Source organism: Oryzias latipes, chromosome 4 (genome assembly GCF_053564925.1).
Source record: "Oryzias latipes strain Hd-rR chromosome 4, Olatipes_Hd-rR_3.1".
Classification (NCBI taxonomy): domain Eukaryota; kingdom Metazoa; phylum Chordata; class Actinopteri; order Beloniformes; family Adrianichthyidae; genus Oryzias; species Oryzias latipes.
In genome coordinates, this window is record NC_136240.1 from 36284365 (window position 1) to 36305247 (window position 20883).

Sequence of the window (20883 nt, forward strand, 5' to 3'; positions counted from 1 at the left end):
TTGCTTGAAATAAACCATTTCAAATCAAAAATTCAAATCAAAATCAAATTTGCAGCTTCTGTGCATTTAATCCTGATGTTTTTCTCATTTTTAATTTGTTTGGTTTAAAAGAAGAAAAAAAAAGAGATTGAGCATCTGCAATCACACAAACAGCATGAACAGGAGTCCTGCAGACGTAAACTACAACACACAAGAAAGGTCCACGACGCCGTGACCTTTGGAGGAGAAAGGGAGAACAAGCAAGAAAAATGAAGCTTACAATGATGTATTGAAAATAAATACACTGCAATTGGTTTCCAATGAAGGCTGTTAGCACGTGGGACACAAATTGTTTTTTGGGGGGGGAGTGTCTTTATGTACCTGCTGGATTACCAAGTGGAGCGTAATCACGCTAACTCATATCCGGTCTGTTGGAACCGACATACCCAGAGTAAACAAGTTCAGGTGGATTTCAGCCAGAGTTCAAGGTTAAACTCAGGCTAGTTTAAACGGGCCTTCTGGAATACCCCCCAGGTTAACTTTTCCATCCTGAATATTTCTAAACAAAATCTGAAAATGTAAGGGGAAAAAAAAGCAACTTTTTCAAGTTACATACAAAACAGCAGTATTAAAAAAGAATATGTCTTTGTTTTCTTTTACGCCTACATATTAGAATTTTTTTAATACAAGCAATCAAATAAGAAAAAAACTACAAACAAAACTAATATATGTACACATATATACATACTAGGGCTGCACGATATGAGGAAAACTTTGCGACATTAGTGATCAATATTGTTATAATATACGATATAACTTGTGATACATGAACAAATAGAAAAACGAGAAACATAATTTCCATTTCAACTGCAGCCGTTTAATTTAATACCATCTTTCATTTCACCAGAACGACAACATGAAACTTTTATCAGAGAGCAGGACAAAGTAATGAGGAAGGGGACTGTAAACTGTGACCATTTAAATGAACAATAAAGTTCAATTTATTCAAATCTACCTGCGTTGAAAGGTTAACCACAAAACAAACACATCTGAGATCACAAATCATATTTAAAAAGTCTAACATCAAAATACCCAAACATGTAGTCACTTTAGTAATGTAAATGTTTTTCAGTGACACAAACAAATGTTTTGAATGTAAACTCAGTAAGATCAGCCTTGGCTAAATCTGGGGACTGTCCCTTGTCCGAAACAAACGCCGGCCAAAAATCTCACCCCGCGCGCGCACCAACTCTTTCACCTCCACGAGCCCGCTCATCCTCACAAACTGTCCGTTTGTTTTAGCGCTGCGACCCGACGTTCAGTAAAGTCCCCAGACACTTACTGTCACTCCTCCACGGAGGACGACTCGGGTTATTTCTCTCATCTCGCCTGGGAGGTCGGCCCGGAAAGTCTGAGCTAATGCTAGCCCACCGCTCAAACCAGCGGGTCAAGCTAGCCGCACTGCCGGACCAGCCGCCACTGCTAACGCTCTAACGACACGTAAATACCCCAAAGTTACCGTGTCTCTGCCCGCACATCACAAAAACATGTACCTGTGGTTCAACACACAATGACAACAACGTACATCACGTGAATTACCTGTACTGTGGACCGGCACCATGTGTGAAGCCAAAATAGTTGCTTGCAGCCATTTTAGCATCCCGGTACAGCGTCGTACTGGATGCAAGCAACGAAGCAGCGACTCTCGGCCTCAAGAGATCTCCCTCCGCCGTTTCACCCAATCATAGCACCGGTTTTTGGTGACCGCAGAGGTGAAACTGTTCCCATGATTTTTTACTTTAATGCTTTAAAATATATTTTTAATCATTTAAAAAAAATATTTAGTATAATGGCTTTCATATCTCATGTCTGTCATTTTTATCATCTCATTTGCTTTGCTGGTTTGGGCGAAAGCGGAAGTTAGTAACAGCGTAGCCTCTGAAAACGCTCCCACGTCTTATGCGCTAAATGTTTACGTGGTCTGACTCGAATTTAAAGAGTAACACTCCAGGGAAGATAATAATAATAATAATAATAATAATAATAATAATAATAATAATAATGCTAATAATAATAATAATAATAATGCTAATAATAATAATAATAATAATAATAATAATTATTATTATTATTATTATTATTATTATTATTATTATTATTATTATGATAATGTGTTAGATAAAGAATCTGTTTTACCTTTTTTTATTTCACGTATTTAATTTTTCTTACCTAATATCCATATGAAATCGTGAGGAATTTAAAGGGGTGTCTACATATAAAAATCTGCATATAAATGGGTGTTTTTGGAGCATTGCCACTGCAACATATGTTAGATTCTATTGGCTGAATACAAGTCAAGTGATTGAATAATTCAAACTGGAGACGGTGGTATGAAAGAGCCAAGGGCAAAGAGACAGAGAGGGAGCACAGGGGCTCTGATGGAGAGAAATGCTGTTGCCAGGAAACAGCAGCCACATAAACGTCCACTGAATACAGCAACAGGATTACCCACAGGCTTCAACTCAGAGACTAACGCTCATTTTTCTCAAGTTGCTTGCAGGAATATGCACAATTTTTGCTTTTAGTTTTGGATCCAGAAAATGATCTCAGTGTAAGGGGAAAAAGGATGTATGGATCCAGATTATGAAGGGGACTAGACGGGAGATGACTGCCAGAGCGGATGCATTCCTCATAAAGGGATTTTGTGTCCTGGTTGTTGGAAGAAGATTTTGAGAGGCAGACTGTCTTCACTGAAAATCTTTCCCACACCAAAGGTGGCCGTGGCCAGAGGAGGGGAGGGGGACGCCAGAACAGAGGTTCCTCCTGTCTTCAAACACCTGCGGCTGGCTAAGCTGCTGACACTGAGGACGCTGTGTCTGTGCATGAGCATATTTGAGTGTGTGCATGGATTCACAAAAGAGAAAGAGGAGGGAATTCACACTGGTTTGAGCGTGCATGTGGGGGATTGGGACTTTCTTCCGTCAAATCCTTGCATCTGAGACTGCAGAGGAGAGACACGATTACGCAGGCACGCCTCAGAGACTGAATCTGAGGGGATCTTGTGTTGCTCACGTGAGTATAGAAGCTGACTTTACATCCTTGGCTTTGTACGCCGTGCTCCATCCCCGTCCATTAGCATGCAAAATCTCCAGTGGTCGTCCTACTTGAGGTGACCTAGAAAGGTTGTGGAGCTGTTTTAATGGCTTGGAGAGGTGCAGCACATTTTTGATTTGAGAGAAAACAATACATTTTTAAATTTAGATATTTTCTAACAGAAAGCTAGTGCAGATTGTTCTGTAGGTGCTTGAAAGCATTGTAAGTCATTGAGAAATGCAAGCAGATCCTGGTTTTGTGTCTCTGCCTTTTGTGCATGTTGACGCTGCAGCCATTCTGTGTGACTTTGTCACTTTAAGAGATTGTTTGCTTGGGTTTCTATATTTTACAGCTGAATAAACGTCCCAGACCATTTTATTCAAAGGATGTTTTTTTTATCTGTCAAAAGGCAGAGCGGATAGAAACGTCTGGTAGTCAGAGCAGGATGCATGATCACTTAAGGCATTAACACACATATACATATTTTGTTTATTTGGTTCGAGATGGGACTATCATCCAGACTTCCAACCATAACTGTAAAAATTAATAACGATGATGGTTTTGTTTGGCGTCTTTCTCTGAACTCAAGGTCCCCAAACGAGGATAAAAGCACACATTTAAAAATGATACGTTTCCACTTCCCTCTGAGTACATATGTTAATATTAAACTGAGCTTTGCAGTGATCAATCTCATTGAACTTTAAGAATGACTTTTGAACACTTCTAGTGTTTACTTCACTGCTGCAGTCAGACTTATGAAACACACCTTGGTAAAAAGACTATAACTGTGATCCAGATTATTCTCACACTCTCTTTGCTTTTCCCTTTTCCAGAATGAGCTTTTTCAGTTGCTTTTCTTTTTCTTTTGGGTGAACACAGACTTTTAAAGGGAACTTTCTCTGTTGTGACTTCGACCATCAGTACGAATGAAGATCAAACGGGTTGCAGTGTGGCAGGATTACAGTGCAGTGAAGGAGGATTAATCTGGAATGTCAATCTCTACACCGCCCCCTGGAATTCCACTCTGGGATTGTTTTTAGTAATACTTGACTTGGAGAAAAACGGAGCCCAGACAATTAGCTCAGTCGTAATAAGTCACAAGCCTGTCACACGGACTCCCCAGAGCAGGAAGCTGAAGACCACCTGACTTTTGGTCATTTCACCCTTTAAATAAGAATCAAAGAGCAGATTATTTGGTTTAAATCTCCTCTCAGTGATGACTCTTCATTTTTGCTGTGTCCCAGCTGTGTCGCCACACGGTTGCCTGTTTGCCACTGCTGCCCGTTCCTCCTGTAAATGCTTATCAAATGTCTTTCTGCCCCCCAGGCCCACAGATGGGCACCACGGAGGCCACTCTGCGAATGGAGAACATGGAAGTGAAGGATGAGTGGCAGGATGAAGACTTCCCCAGGTTGGACTTTCATGTCTCCGTCTTTCTGTCTCCTAAATGATCTGAAAATGCTGCATCATTGTCCGTTTCTGTGGAGTTGCATGTTTTGAACCAACAATATGGCATTTGTTCCTGGATGTTTACCGTGAATATGTTGTGCTTATACAGGCTTATATCTTGGATGTGACAATACCTAATTCTTAGTCAGCAAACATTTTATTTTTGTTTAATTTGTTAATTTCTTTAGATCAGGTTGACCTCAAAAATGTATCTGGCATTATGAAAGCTGATGAAAGACTCACGGCTCTTAAAACTAGAGGACAAAGCAAACTGCAGATCTTTGCTATAATAATATACATCTTCTGGGTAAACAGTGTGCAGTCAGTGAGATGGAAAGCTTTGTGGACAAAAAAGGGAAGTGAGTGGGATGATCACCCAACCTGGGTCCTTCCTCCCTCGTCTTCCCTCCATCCTCATCAAATGAGGAGGCAGGAAGCAGGGAGCAGGTGCAGCTCAGCCTGCGTCATGTGATGCATCAGCAGTCTCCCATCAACACCACCATTCAGGAAAATGGTGGAACCCTTAGCCTAAACGCAGACAGAGACGGCAGCAAAACAGAAAAGGACGCTCTGATGAAGAGGAGTGACTTAGCAGAACGAGAGCAGGAGGTTAGTCAGGTTACAGGAGGACTTTGCATCGTCGCTCAGTGAAGCAGCCCTGTGATCTAAAAAGGAGGTAAGATGTTTCCAGTCTGCAGATAAAATGATGAGGATTCAAAACAGATCCTCTTTGATGTTTGTCAAAGTTTCACAATGCAGGAGAAGGAGATGCTTTTAAAAAAAGAAAATCTTCCAGCAGCCCTCAGCCCTGGGGAGTTGAGTCAAACCCGCACAGATTTCTTTCAGTCTATAGTCACACAAAATAGTGATGTCTGGCTGTTATTTACAGGGAAAGACACTGCAGTCTCTTTTCAAAGTATTGTCTGCAGGAATGTTTTTATTGTTTTGACAAATATACTGATAATAATACTGATATATTTAATAACACTGATAATAATACTGATAAAAATGTATGTGACTCAGGCAGGTTAAGAACAAAGACATTTGTTTTGTTTTTTAATAAAATTCCAAAAGCATCAAATTTCAAGGAAAACAAAGATGCTGTTCAGTTCACTGTTTCTTTCTTTTCATTTTCCCTCCACCCCCTAGTCCACCCTTCTTCGTCTAAATCATGTGACCTATTACTAAATCTCTGCTCCTCCTCTTCACCAAAGGAGGAAATTAAAAACCACTTCCATCCGTCTCATTCACATTTGTATCTTTAGTGTAAAAGAGTCGTGTCCACCAGGTTCCTCAAAATGAGGCCACAGCTTTAGACCTGCACACACCTGGAACCTCACCTGTGGGTTGTCTTTCTTTCCAGACCTCTACCTGAGTACGGAGACATGGATCCCTCTTGTGGACTCACAGACAACAGAGTCTGTACGTCTCCAACTGTCCTCAAACACAACCTTCTGCTCCCACATTGCATGGACTAAAGCAGCTCCTCTTGGTGTCTCCCTGCAGCTCCTCCTGGCTCCCTGCACGTGACTCCACCTGGAGGAGGCGTGTCCTCAAGTCACCGCAAGCGACGCACACTGGTCGCCCCGGAGATGAACCTGTCCTTGGACCAAAGTGAAGGCTCTCTGCTGTCAGATGACTTCCTGGACACCCCAGATGACTTGGACATAAATGTGGACGACATTGATACACCAGATGAAACGGACTCGCTGGAGTTCATCACCAACGGCAACGACCTGGAGTGGGAAGGTGAGCAGAGTCAGAGAAATCTCTACCTGGTATCCTTATTCTTATTAGAATTTATTTTATAAGGATATCCACATTAGAACGTTGCAACAGAAAATCATTCAAATGAAAACATTTCAACTTAACATAAAAAGATTCAAATACTTAGACATAAAAATAGTGAAGTCGTGATGAAGAGAAACAATGACAGTTTTTAGTGGAATTCTCTGTTTTTTTGAACTTGACCTACAAGACACTTAATTATGTTTGGTTAGTTTCCATTAGAGTTGCAAGTACAAACTGTTTTTTCCTTAAAATCTGTGCTGCAAATGGGACAGTAAGCAGCAACTGAAGGGTTTGATTGGCGGGTGTGAAGCTTTCATTGATGTGTAATAATTCAGACAAAGATTTCTAAATAAAAATGGACCAATGGCACGGCCTCCTAGTGGAAAGAGAAGGCTATCCCACTAGTTTACAGTTCCCATTCATGAACCGTGAAGAGGGGGGCTAAGGGCAGGGATGTCCACTTTAGCTTAGTCAGTTTGTTAGTTCATTTTAGTATTTTCCTAATGAATTCTATGTATTCATGATCCTTTTGATTTTATGTTTAACTTTTCAATTACCGATACGAAGCCCATCGAGACGACTGTTGATGTGAATTTGGACTAAACAAATAAAACTGAATTGAACTGAAGAGGCATTCATAAAGAAGATCACCACAATCCAGCAGAGATTATAAAAAAGTCGCATTTACAAGATGTTTTTTTTTTTTACTTTAAAAGAGAAACAACTTATTTTGATAAGAGATACTCAACATAAGTTTCTGCTTCTTTAAAAGGTTTTCCAAGTGACAGAGTTGTCAATTAGTACATCAAGATACTTGTACAACTGATTGCAGTGACTGGAATATCAGGAGGGAAGTTTTATTGGAAAACAACATTAGCTTAAAGTTCTCAGCACTAAGCTGAAGAACTGAGTTCTGGACAGCAACAAAAGCTTTCTGTAAGCTTTCAATGACCTGAATACGGTCCAAATAACCAGTCATCAGCATAAAAGTGCAAGTGAGCTTCAGAGACTTTTGACCTAAGTCATTAATAGAGGATAAATGTAAGGGGTCCCAAAACTGAACCCTGCGGCACCCCCCTTTTTGGATGATGACTAATTCTGAACAAGAATCCTCATGTTTGATACACTGAGTTTTGTTATTTAGATGGTTTCATAACCATGCAACTGCATGTTCTGAAAGTCCAATGCTGACTAATCTGTCTATTAAGAACTAAAAGAACTTAAAAGTTTTAGGATTATGTTCATTTTTCAACTGTTAATATCAATCTACACCTCATAAAAAACTCTTTTCCAGATATCAATTTAGGAAAATTCTAATAAAACAGACAGTAACACATTTTCATCCACAGTCAATAAATGATGCTAGAAAGTAGAAAATCTGTCAAATCCATATACAGAAACTTTATACCGTCTGCAATGAAGAAAACTGTCTCTAATTCAGTTTTTTTCTTCGTGCAGAATTGGATAAAAAAACAGAAAATCGTAAAATTTTACATCCCAGCGCAGCTACAGTCTCTGTTTCCTGAAAACAGATTCAAATACTCAACTCAGACATCAGATTAAAGAAGTGAAACTGCATCATTGGTGTACAAAAGGTCACCTTTAAGGGTCTTCCAGATGACACGTTTTCACGTCAGCCAAAGACATTCGTCATGAAATGCAGAGTGCTTGCTCCTCGTCCAGATGACGCCCCGGTGGCCTCGGCTAAAGCAGGTCCCTGCGGCGGGTCTGCAGAGGCAGACGGGGATGGAAATGCAAACAGCGGGCGGCTGTGGAGAACCGTGATCATCGGGGAGCAGGAGCATCGTATCGACATGCAGGTCATAAGACCCTACCTCCGCGTCATCACACACGGAGGTCAGTTTTAGTCAGGAAAGCTCTGCACCAGGTCAGCCAGCATTTGAGGAACCTGTCGTCTCACTGCCTCTCTCTTCAGGTTACTATGGAGAAGGCCTAAATGCTATCATTGTGTTCTCTGCCTGCTACCTGCCTGACAGCAGCTGTCCAGACTATCACTACATCATGGAAAACCTCTTCCTGTACGTTTTCCCATCTAACGTTGGCACTTTGACATCGATCTTCTGTTCTGATTGTAAATCTCAGGAAAAGTAACTCTTCTGTCCTCAGATACGTGGTGAGCAGCCTTGAGATGCTCGTGGCCGAAGATTACCTGATCATCTACATGAACGGCGCCACTCCTCGAAATAAGATGCCTGGGATCAGCTGGCTGAAGAAGTGCTACCAAATGATTGACAGAAGGTTAAAAAAGGGACAATTTGAGATGAAAACAGTAAGAAAAATGGGCAATGTACTGAAAATGAGAAGCTGTTATTATTGCTTTTGTGCAGATTGAGGAAGAACCTGAAGTCTCTGGTTATCGCTCATCCGACATGGTTCATCCGCACGGTCCTGGCTATTTCCAGACCTTTCATCAGGTAACAAACGTGCTTTCAAACTGGAGTCACTTGCAGAAACTGAAAGCATATTTATGATTGAACCAAACCTTAAAGCTACCATGGCCCAGTGCTGACATTCTGTGTTAAAGAAGAAGCTGGGTGTGAGGAAACATGGCTTATCTCACGTTCCAGCTAGCCCACCTCTACTCCTCTGTCTGCGTCATTGCCCCCCCATGGTCCCCCCCATGAGATGCAGACACTCTTTTGAAGCTCAGTTGATATTTCGCACAGCAGCCTGAATGTGCTGCGCAGTTTTCTGTCTGTATTTCTGGAAGGTCATCAGAAATGTTTGCAGTAACGATTAAAACTATTTGGTTTAAGACGCAACATGGAATCATTGTGTCACAAAGTGTTGAAGAAGTCCAAAAGACCTGCAGAGTCTTCACACAGTAAACGAGCCTCGTCTGCACTGAAGGAGTTTTTACTTTATTCAGTTTTAAAAACAAAATAAAAGGAAAGTATTAGAACAAAAATGACTATTTTAATGCCACAGTTTGAAAATTAAAGACAAAAATTGTTCAGACGGAGTGTTTCAATCTGTCTTATATAAGCCCCTGCCCAGATGCCAGTGACCTCAGTGACCTGAATGACTGAGGTCAGGGTGGGGCCAATGCAGACGTGGATGGATACACAACTATTAGTAGAAACAAGTCAGAAAGCGTTTCAAAAAAAGATCAAAGTCAGAAAATCCAATGAATGATTTGTTTGAGAATAATCAGGTTTTCAAGAATAAGGGGGGGGGACTGTTGCTTTGATGTAAAATTGGCTTTTGACTTTTCTTTAGAGCTTAAAAAACTCTGAAAGCATCTCACCTGTTTTTTACTCTTTTGTCTCTATTTTAAAATATCCAATTGCATTCATATGAATTTTCTGAAGGGGCACAGAGACTTTTGTGACATAATTGAAAATATCCGTTTTGCTTTCCTGTTTTCATGTTCTGCTTTGTTTCCTGGTTGGATTTGGCTTTAAAATCCATAAACTCACATTGGAGTGTTGCTTCCGCCGCTATCGTTTCCCTGCTGTCCTCCTCAGTGTGAAGTTCATGAATAAAATCCAGTACGTCCACAGTCTGGATGAACTGGCAGCGCTTGTCCCCATGGAGCACGTCCACGTCCCCGAATGTGTGGTGCAGTGAGTATCTGTGACCACCAGATGGAGACAGAGACAGATTCCTGATGCTCGGAACTGGCTGCTCATCAGATTATATTACAAACTATTCTAATGCTATTCAAATCCAATCAAATCCTCATTTTTACTGCAAATTCCCTCAACATGAACTGACAGCAGTATTTCTTATGTTTAGATTTGATGAGGAGCGAATGAAAGCGCAAAGAGAAAGGTGATTTTAAAAATACCAGGCATTACAGCTGGGATAAGCAGAAATGTCCTTGTTTTAATGTTGTAATGTTGTGTGTGTCTGCTGTGACTGAAGGATGGAGCAGGAGCAGCGTCAGCAGAAGCAGTCGGCGCAACAGGAAGCCGTCAAAAAGTCTGAGAGGTATCAGGCGGAATATGGTGTCAATTCATAAAATAAAGCATTTTTTGGGGGGTTTAGCTTTTTCTTATTTTAGAGGTTTGACATGTGTGTCTTCTGGTTTTGCAGGCCAAAGTCAGTGATTGTAGATCAAGGCTTATGAGTCGAGCTGCAGTTTCTTTGAAAATGAAGGTAAGTTTTGTGTTTTTTCCATCTGTGCAGCATCAGAACTACATTACACTACTGCCAGATTCATCTCTGCTTGAACATTGAATGACACTCATTTGCTATCAAGTACTGGGAAAATATTCATCTACTCCCAGATATACTTCAAAATTAAAACATGATTGTTTTAAATTTGACCTTTATTTTACCAGGAGGTCAGTTTGAGTTGAGATCTCTTTTTCAAAGGAGACCTGGGCCGAAAAGCATCATCCCGATAAAAGCATAGAATTAAAACAATAACATAGAAATAAAATAGAACAGCAGTAAAAAGGTTAAATAATGAGTTGTACCGTCAGGTCTAGAGGGACATATCTTTAAAAACTCAAAAAGCTTTAAATCTTCAGATCTTTTCTTTACAGCATTTACTCTTCATAAAGTCAGAGTTAGATCACCAAAGTATTTCTGCTTATTGCAATGCTTTGTTAACATTTGTTTTCCATGCTTTTAGTTATTTATTTCTTCTCTTTTGGGCGCCTTCCTTCACTGGTCGTCTATAGTCTTCTAAATAGCGCCAACGCCCCTCGTTTATTGACTAGTAGTAGATCCCAACACGGTCACTTTGCCCTGTCAGACAATATTGATTGGTAATGAGGAAATATAGGAACGGCCTTGTTATCGTGGACTCAGAGTATTGATCAGAGTTGACAGAAACTGAAGACACCTTTTCTGAAATGAATCTAAGCATAAAGCGTCTTTGTTCACATGTGGATGTTTCTTCTTTCCATCAGCTGCTTGTGTTTGGCGTCTCATTAGAATTTCTTTAGCACTGGCCGTTTCCCCACAGCCGTCCCACATCCCATCTGCGTTACCAACTAAACCGTTGAATTGGCGCAGCTTCAAACTCCACTAACCTCCTCTGGACGAAGGGCTCTGCTCTTTCTCCAGCCTGTTCTCCTCCTTTGTCGCCGTTTCCTGCGACACATTAGTTGCTTTCTGAAAGGAACAAACAGATCCACGTGAAAAGACCGGCCTCGCCAACACCCCCCTCCCCCCCCCCCCCCCCCCTGCAGCCTCTGCGGCGAACACGTTCTGCACGTAACATCACGTCTGACCTCTGACCCCTCATCAACCCATTACTGACTCTGACAGCTCTCAGGTGCAGGACGAGGCTGGCTGTTGTGGAGTTTGCTCCGTTCTCACACTGTGTGAACATCTCTGCCAGCCGTGACACTAGCCTGAAGTTAATCGCCCCATCAAGTTAAATGGCTCGTCCGTTTTAACTTGAAGCTTTTTTATATTTGACACTGTTATCCTAAAAACGGAGCCGGTTTAGCTCGTGCTGGTTTGCGGCGCCTTCCGTCCGTGCAACCAGGGTTCGACTCCGGGCTGCTCCCTATTCCCTTCTCCACCTCCGTGCCGGTTCCAAGCCCGGTTTGAGAAGGTTGCGTCAGGAAGGGCATCCGGCGTAAAACATTGCCAAGTTTACCATGCGACTTGTTCGCTGTGGCGACCCCTGATGGGAGAAGCCGAAAGAGGAAGAAGACTGTTATCCTAAAAACACTGTTTTTGTGTGTTTCTCCAGGATGCAAGAACGCCATTTAACATTTCCAAACACTATCGACATCCAGCTGGAGGAATGTGCTTCCACTGCATCCATTCTGTCTCCTTGTCTGCTAAAGAGGCTTCATGCCAACGTTGAAAATGTACAATCGTGCTGAAAACCGCTGCTCCCTTCAGTCCTTCAGGTCCTGATGTGAGGCATAACCTGAATTACTACTGAGCTCTTTGTATGAAATCATCGTTTTTACGTCCTTTAACATCAAATTACAAAGGTTGCACTTTTTCCCCTTGATTTTAAAGATGATGGCACAAAAATTGATGTGTTCCAAAGCACAAAAGATCAACCACTAGTTTTAGCCTAACTTGTCTTATATGGAAGAGGTTTACCATGCAAGTTGTTTTTTTCTTTCAGAAATGCCATTTCATGATGTCTTCTAGGCTTTTGTTCATAAAGTTTCTGAATGTCTGCTCTGTGAATGTTTTGCTATAATGTGCCTTTTTTATTTTATTACATCTCTGCATTTTTTGACCCAGAAAACCTGTGAGAAAAACACTTAACGTCAGCAATACTTCTTTATTTTGTGTATTACTGCCACATAAACGGACGTTTGCTGAGGAATAAAACAGCAGCTAATATTTTGTTTCTCATAGGATGTGAATACAAAAAAAACAAATTTACATGATGAAATGTAAGACAGCAAAGAAACATTACATCCTTATAATCCAGCAGTTCTGTAACTAGAGAAACAAGCCCTTTGCATTTCCAAGCTTTTGTTTGCATCTGTTCCATAAGCAGCAGTGGATCACAAAAGTAAGAATCTCTCACCTGCTTTACTTTTATGGATTTGGACATTTTGGTTCAAATCCAACATTTGGGAGTTTTCAGGACAGAAAGTCATCGTTTGTGTTCAGAAGCTGCTTTGTTGATTCCTGTCCTTTGTTAAGGTTTGGGCTGCTTGTGGAAATTCCTGTGCATATTTCAGCTTCCATCCATGTCAAGCGGGGAAAAAAAACTATTTTTTCTCCTCTTTCTCACAAATTTCACTGTTTAACTCAAACTCTGCACTAACAAAAAGTTGTTTTTGTTTCACTGACAGCCTGATGAACCCTAATGGAAATTAGAAATGTCTTCAAATGTAATTTATCATTGTCAGAATTTTTATTTTGTTCTTTTTTACTTTACTTGTTGATGTTTTACGCAATTTTTACACAAGACTGAATAATATGCACTTCCCAAAATAAAATATTTTCATTTTCATGTCTGAAAAGCACTACCTTTTTAATGCTAAACACCCCCTATGTGTCCCCTGCAGGAGTCTGCAGGGGTTTATCTGCTTGTTTTTCATCTGTCATTGGTGGATAAATATGAATCAATAAATGTCTCTGCCATTATTCCTTTCTCTTGATTCCTGCTGATTTGGCCTGTTGAACCCAAACATAAAAACATGCTCATCTACTACAAATGAATATGTGTAGTTGTGACTTTAATTCAACTTTGTTTAAGCGTAAAATCACATGAAATGGCATATCCTGTACACAAACAAGTGAATTAAATGTGTTTTAATCCTAAATTCAAATGCTAAATGCCATGAATTAAACAGGAATAGTGCAACTAAATAAAACTTTTCTTTGACAGCTAAATTCTAATTTAGTTCATAGCTTGTCTGCATATTTCCTTTGTTTTACCTAAAACAAAGCAGATAAGATCAACAATTACAACTGTAATTTGTTATGAAAAAAGTTTTTATACAAGAGTTTATATAATATGTAGTAAGGTTTTTTGTAGACCTTGTCAAGTCAATTCAATCAACTTTATTTACCCCCGAGGGGCAATTCCCCTGGAGGTGCAGACAGTAGCATATGAAAAAAATAATCATCACAGCGAAACAAAGAGAGGCAAAATAAGAAACAATAAAAGATAAATAGCTGCAAGTGACAATAAAATCAGCAGCATGGTTTGTGTTGGTTCTCATTTATCCAGGTGACGTCAAGAAGTTGAGTCATGACAACTGGATTTAAAACGTATCACTTTGAATAAAAAAATGAGTGAAACTTTACCTGTTAATGTAAAACACCAGAAATATTTTAATGTAAAACACCAGAAATATTTTAATGTAAAACACCAGAAATATTATTAATGTAAAACACCAGAAATATTTTAATGTAAAACACCAGAAATATTATTAATGTAAAACACCAGAAATATTATTAATGTAAAACACCAGAAATATTTTAATGTAAAACACCAGAAATATTTTAATGTAAAACACCAGAAATATTATTAATGTAAAACACCAGAAATATTTTAATGTAAAACACCAGAAATATTTTAATGTAAAACACCAGAAATATTATTAATGTAAAACACCAGAAAAATTATTAATGTAAAACACCAGAAATATTATTAATGTAAAACACCAGAAATATTATTAATGTAAAACACCAGAAATATTTTAATGTAAAACACCAGAAATATTTTAATGTAAAACACCAGAAATATTTTAATGTAAAACACCAGAAATATTATTAATGTAAAACACCAGAAATATTATTAATGTAAAACACCAGAAATATTTTAATGTAAAACACCAGAAATATTTTAATGTAAAACACCAGAAATATTTTAATGTAAAACACCAGAAATATTATTAATGTAAAACACCAGAAATATTTTAATGTAAAACACCAGAAATATTTTAATGTAAAACACCAGAAATATTATTAATGTAAAACACCAGAAATATTATTAATGTAAAACACCAGAAATATTTTAATGTAAAACACCAGAAATATTATTAATGTAAAACACCAGAAATATTATTAATGTAAAACACCAGAAATATTTTAATGTAAAACACCAGAAATATTTTAATGTAAAACACCAGAAATATTATTAATGTAAAACACCAGAAATATTATTAATGTAAAACACCAGAAATATTATTAATGTAAAACACCAGAAATATTATTAATGTAAAACACCAGAAATATTTTAATGTAAAACACCAGAAATATTATTAATGTAAAACACCAGAAATATTATTAATGTAAAACACCAGAAATATTTTAATGTAAAACACCAGAAATATTATTAATGTAAAACACCAGAAATATTTTAATGTAAAACACCAGAAATATTATTAATGTAAAACACCAGAAATATTATTAATGTAAAACACCAGAAATATTTTAATGTAAAACACCAGAAATATTTTAATGTAAAACACCAGAAATATTATTAATGTAAAACACCAGAAATATTATTAATGTAAAACACCAGAAATATTATTAATGTAAAACACCAGAAATATTATTAATGTAAAACACCAGAAATATTTTAATGTAAAACACCAGAAATATTATTAATGTAAAACACCAGAAATATTTTAATGTAAAACACCAGAAATATTATTAATGTAAAACACCAGAAATATTTTAATGTAAAACACCAGAAATATTTTAATGTAAAACACCAGAAATATTTTAATGTAAAACACCAGAAATATTTTTAATGTAAAACACCAGAAATATTATTAATGTAAAACACCAGAAATATTTTAATGTAAAACACCAGAAATATTTTTAATGTAAAACACCAGAAATATTTTAATGTAAAACACCAGAAATATTATTAATGTAAAACACCAGAAATATTTTAATGTAAAACACCAGAAATATTTTAATGTAAAACACCAGAAATATTATTAATGTAAAACACCAGAAATATTTTAATGTAAAACACCAGAAATATTTTAATGTAAAACACCAGAAATATTTTAATGTAAAACACCAGAAATATTTTAATGTAAAACACCAGAAATATTTTAATGTAAAACACCAGAAATATTATTAATGTAAAACACCAGAAATATTTTAATGTAAAACACCAGAAATATTTTTAATGTAAAACACCAGAAATATTTTTAATGTAAAACACCAGAAATATTTGGGGCAAAAAGCACCGGTCGGCCACATCTTTACTGTCTCACATCCGAACTTGTTTCCCAGTTCAGAAGCTTTATCAGACCTTCGGCTGCGTCACAAAGATGCTTCGATTACATTTACTAAACACGTTTTACTGAACAGTGTCAGTATTTGTAGGACAAACAGAGTCATAATGAATGTTCCCACAGCTGACAGCTCAACATGTTGTTGGGTAGTGGAGTCAACATTTTCCAAAATGCCATTTTAACTTTTTTAAAAGAGTTAAGTTCTTGGAGGTTAGTTTACTGCACTTTTAATATGTTTAGTAGAGCACATCTTTGCAAGGTGCATACAGTACTTTCTTCCAGGAATACATGATAATAGTATTGGCATATAGTATAAACTTAGACAAGTTGTAATTCAGCTTTGTCTTTATAACCGCATAAAGCACCAACCTGCAGCCAACATCAACATAGATGATGTGGAGGCATTTGGAAATCTTTGAGACACACATTTGCTTATTGCATTTTTAAAACAATGCTGCTGCTTTTATCTGTGGTTACCTGACAAATTAAATAGACTGTCTCGCATTGTCCATTAAGAACCTGAGATGTTGTGGACCAGAGTTTAGAAATATCAAGCAGCTCTGTTCTGATGTCATTTATATCAATAAAGGTTTAGCAGTTGTTAATGAGTGGGAAGAAAAATGTGTTTTATTTTATTTAGTTATTCAGAAGTTTTACTAAAGTCTCTTTACAAAAAGAAATTCTCATTTAATTTGATGTTTTTCTGTTAAACCAGAAATCAGATATTTTTTAGAACTGTTTCTGGTACTTGAGTACTTTTGTACCACAGATAATTTACTCTTACTTGAGTAAATACATGTTATTCATGGCTGCCTACTGTCTCCATACCTCTACTTAATCTCCTTTTTACTTACGTCAGTCTGGATGAATGAGTACTCCTACTTGGAAGACTTGGGCAATACTTAAAAGCAAGTAGAAGTCTGTGTAGTACTGCTATACCATCTTACTGAAACTACTGCTACTACTACTTGAGCTGTACTGTCATGAAATATTATTACGTGTAATTCTGAGATACTGTCCATTCTATGGCCAAGTTATGCTACTTAATGTTTATCAACAGGATTACAGTAAACTGTTATATTCATGGTATAAAGGTATTTCTGTGTACCGCTTCAATGTCTCAGTGCGCTACCATCAAAGGTAGTTTTCCATAAGTCGTTTCCTCAGCGGTAAGGTGGCGTGAAACTGAACCGTCAGGTGGAACCGGGAACAGACCGCAGCAGCTGCGAGAGAGCGTGGAAAAATGTGTGGGCTGTGATTGGCTGAAGACCGGAACTGTGCCGAATCTGATTGGCTGTCGCAGAGAGGCACGTCGCACGAGCGGAAAATGAACAGGACCCTGTCCGATCACGAGAACGCCCCTTCTGTGCGTGATCGTGACGTCACACATCAGCTAATATAAACCGAGTTGACCCTCGTGAGAGTTAAAACAAACTGAAGACTAGTTTATTCTCGGAGGACTTTAAAGTTTTGGTTTTTTTTCTTCGATAGTTTTTGTTTTCTCGGTGAAAGGAACAGAAAAAGAAGCGATGAAGTACATTATAGGAATTGGCGGGTAAGTTTGTTTCGTGTTTTACTTAAATCTTTTTTTGTGTTCATATTTGTGTGAATAAACTCTTGTGTGTGTGTGAGAAACACTAAACCGTTTGAACAGCCCCACTGTAGAGCTTGTCATGTATTGTAGCGTTGCAACATTGTGCTTTTGTACTGTATTAAAACAACCAACGTTGATTTTATGTGAACCCAAACGACTCTAAATTGTTATTATAATTTAGTCAGTAGTCGGCATTAACTTTTTAAAGTCTTTCAGCAGCCGCCCGCCTTTCTGCGGTGTCACTTCCGGTCTGTTTGTTGTCATAAATCGAGCGGGACTTTCGAAAATCGCCGCGTGACTCGCGTTAAAAATGGAGGGAGAATCATTTTGAAAACAAAACAAAGCGTTATATGTTGTTACCATAAATCTGACCCTTTTTAGGATATTATTGCCCCTCCAATTATAGTTATGTTTTAAACTTGATTTATGCGGTTTTTACTTATTAGGAAGAAAAAATCAATTGTAGACACCGAAAAGCAAACAATGGCTCCATTTTTATTATCAAGCCGTAAACATAAAAGTGTTGCAATAAACAAGCTAACTATTCATCATTTAATGTCATTCATGTTCTTTTTTTCAGTGTCACAAATGGTGGTAAAACCACTTTGACCAACAAACTGATCAAGACTTTGCCAAACTGCTGTGTTGTTCACCAGGATGACTTTTTCAAGGTTTGTTTAGTGAAGTTCCTGCTTTCTCCATTGTGTTTAGTTGCTGCTGGGCAGTTTTCCCTCATTGTGCTTTGGGCTAAAAGGACATTAGCATCCCCTTTGTCTTTGACCTTAGCCTCTGTGTTAACCTTTATGGATTTCACATCTGACGTCTGTTCCTCAACATAATCATTATGTTAACATAACTCCCGTATTTTCCTGCATTCTCATTTCTGCTCGCCTTTATTCCTCCCTTGTTTTGGACTATTAACTCAAGCTAGCGAGTGACGTCTTTTTATAGCTGTTAGGTTGCAGCAGTGTTTTATTGGTCACTGTTATTTCAGAAACCCGATCACATACAAGTCGGGGAGGATGGATTTAAACAATGGGACGGTAAGATTTCACTGAGGACTGCTGGTGACTCCATGTTTACCTCATTCATTCAATAACCAGCAGCCTGCACCTCATTTGGCGTCCAAACACACACGATCATTCACGGCTCCGCTCTTTACTCCCGTGTGTTCTTATCTTCTGTTCGCCCTCTTATCTCCCTGTTTGTTCATCAGTGATCACAGCGTTGGATATGGAAGCCATGACCAACACCATAAAGGGCTGGATGGAGAACCCGGTGAAGTTTGCGCGCTCGCATGGGGTCGCCCTGTCCCCGGTGCCGGCCGTGGCGAGCAGCGAGGAGCAGGTTCACATCCTGATTGTGGAGGGCTTTCTGCTGTACAACTACGCGTGAGTCATCTCTCCTTTGTCAAATGCAGTGCGACGCGTTATTAAGAAACCGTGATTAAAAGGGCCGTGGGGCAGATGCCAAGTCACGTGCTAACTTCACATGCTTGGCACTGGTTAGTGACTGACCCCCCCTGCAGCACAGTCTGCAGACGGTCCTGCAGTCGTAGATAAGACCGTGTCTGCAGCGACTGTACTCTCCGTTCTAGCAGACGCTCTGCAGCGCTGCAGATAAGAGCAGCAGGAACAGTTGTGTAATTACAGTCATGTGACCATCTGCCCCCCCTGCCAGGCCCCTGCTGGAGGCCTTTGACAAGTGCTACTACATCAGCATCCCCTACGAGGACTGCAAGAGGAGGAGAAGGTGAGCCACGCTTCACTGACTGCTGTCACTTCTCCTGATAATCGAAATGACCCAACTTTGTGTCAATTGTCGTCCTCAGTACGAGGCAGTACACCGTCCCAGACCCCCCCGGCCTGTTTGATGGTCACGTGTGGCCCATGTACCAGAAACACAGACGGCAGATGGAGGACAGCGGCTTAAACATCGGTACGCCAGACTTTCTTCACGCCTGGAAATGCGTTTCTGATCCGTTTGTGGCACAGTGACGTTAACGTTCCTGACTAAAAGTTAAAAACGAGACATTTGGGCAAACTTTCAGGAAGGAACGGTTGGGATGTCCCTGTTTTCTGTAAATGGATCACTTTGTTTGCAGAGTATCTGGATGGTGTGAAATCCAAAGAGGACCTCTACAACCAGGTCTACCAAGATATTCAGAACAACCTGCTGAATCGTTTATAGGTGGGTCTGGACTAGATTTAACCCAAACAAAGACTCCCTAAACGAGCAGAGGTCTAACCGGAGTCCCTGTTTGTTTCTCAGCAGGAAGAATGTGACCTTCTTCTGTACAGGACGTGTAAATAGCATCTTTTTGTTCTTTTTATGAAGAATTTTGAAAATGTTAACTTATGTTTTTATCTACTGTTTGGGTTTTTTATTTCATAACATTTGTTCTCATTTCCATATTTGTCTGACTTTTATCGGACCGTTTGGATCCAAACGCAAATAAAAAAATTTCAAACAAGTGAAAACTGTTCAGTGTTTGTCTGTTATTGACGTTCAAAGGAGAAGTTGGTTCAACATTTTTAGAGTTCTATGTGAGAATTAGGATTATTATAAAACTATTATGAGCCTTTTAAAACGATGAAATCCTTTAAACAGGAGCCAAACAAACTAAATCCTGTTTACGGCAGACTACATTTCATGACCATATGACCATTGGAAACTAGGGGGGGGGGGGGGGGGGGGGCAGTTTGTCTGCTTCCTAAAACCAAATTGGGAACTACAAAAATAATGCAAAAGTGTTTGAATTTCAGTTCAGCTTTAAATATACAACATTTGATTGTTTTTATAAATAAAATGATTTCTAAAGACCCTGTGACAGACTGGCGACCTGTCCAGGGCGTCCCCTGCCTTCACCCCCCCCAGGTGGCCGTATAGGCTCCAGCAGCACCGTCACCCCGAAAGGGAAAACCGGAATACAAGATGAATGATTTCTAAAGACCCTGAAATTGCTAAATATAATTTTTGCCATTTAAATATTTCTTAATATATTGTGACTACAAATAAATGCATCTGTTGATGTTTTTAAAGTTTCATTTCCTCAAATGATGGTAAAGTAAAATTCTTAGCTGCATAACAAAATATTTTCTTACAAAACAGTTTATGGATGTTTGAAAGAGGAGAAATTAGTTTAAGAGATTTTTCTATGTATTTATCTATACAAGACATATTTTATTAAGAATCTTTGTTTATTGTTTCTAACTACAAAAATCCTTTTTTAATAGCATTTAAACGCTGAAAGGTCTTTTTTAATAATATACTTGCCTTAGAAAGGTTTGTTGGTTTCCCTGCTGCAGACAG

General features: G+C 38.7%; 3 protein-coding genes across 8 annotated transcripts in view; 2 read left to right on the forward strand and 1 right to left on the reverse strand.

The window, feature by feature from the left end:
* zfr2 (zinc finger RNA binding protein 2) overlaps positions 1 to 1937 on the reverse strand; it is a 32745-nt gene extending 30808 nt beyond the window's left edge. The window contains exon 1 of one of the 2 annotated variants that reach the window (XM_011474585.4): positions 1579 to 1937. In XM_011474585.4, the coding sequence (XP_011472887.1) occupies positions 1579 to 1631 (53 nt within the window). In that variant the 5' untranslated portion in view covers positions 1632 to 1937. The remainder of the gene's footprint in view (positions 1 to 1578) is intronic. The other variant, XM_011474584.4, reaches the window with a different exon arrangement.
* Positions 1938 to 2394: 457 nt separating this feature from the next.
* Positions 2395 to 13359, forward strand: atcaya (ATCAY kinesin light chain interacting caytaxin a). 3 transcript variants are annotated; one of them, XM_011474583.4, is made up of 13 exons: positions 2395 to 3051; positions 4399 to 4483; positions 5885 to 5943; positions 6028 to 6270; positions 7996 to 8169; positions 8249 to 8351; positions 8440 to 8571; positions 8661 to 8747; positions 9801 to 9899; positions 10072 to 10107; positions 10201 to 10266; positions 10372 to 10434; positions 11990 to 13359. In XM_011474583.4, exons 2-12 carry the CDS (start codon positions 4407 to 4409, stop codon positions 10403 to 10405), a joined length of 1110 nt encoding a protein of 369 aa, XP_011472885.1. In that variant the 5' UTR covers positions 2395 to 3051; positions 4399 to 4406; the 3' UTR covers positions 10406 to 10434; positions 11990 to 13359. The 3 variants fall into 3 exon arrangements, with proteins under 3 accessions (XP_011472885.1, XP_078802549.1, XP_020558444.1); XM_020702785.3 differs by lacking the exons at positions 2395 to 3051; positions 4399 to 4483 and adding an exon at positions 4992 to 5197; XM_078946423.1 differs by lacking the exons at positions 9801 to 9899; positions 10072 to 10107.
* A 3971-nt stretch (positions 13360 to 17330) lies between these two features.
* Positions 17331 to 20051, forward strand: mibp (muscle-specific beta 1 integrin binding protein). Of its 3 annotated transcripts, none has more exons than XM_004085846.5 (8): positions 17331 to 17532; positions 18152 to 18242; positions 18566 to 18614; positions 18788 to 18962; positions 19252 to 19323; positions 19403 to 19509; positions 19676 to 19761; positions 19843 to 20051. In XM_004085846.5, exons 1-7 carry the CDS (start codon positions 17507 to 17509, stop codon positions 19759 to 19761), a joined length of 606 nt encoding a protein of 201 aa, XP_004085894.1. In that variant the 5' UTR covers positions 17331 to 17506; the 3' UTR covers positions 19843 to 20051. The 3 variants fall into 3 exon arrangements, with proteins under 3 accessions (XP_004085894.1, XP_011492588.1, XP_020556892.1); XM_011494286.4 differs by having other exon boundaries at positions 17361 to 17532; positions 19846 to 20051; XM_020701233.3 differs by lacking the exon at positions 18566 to 18614 and having other exon boundaries at positions 17404 to 17532.
* The last annotated feature ends 832 nt before the right edge of the window (positions 20052 to 20883 follow it).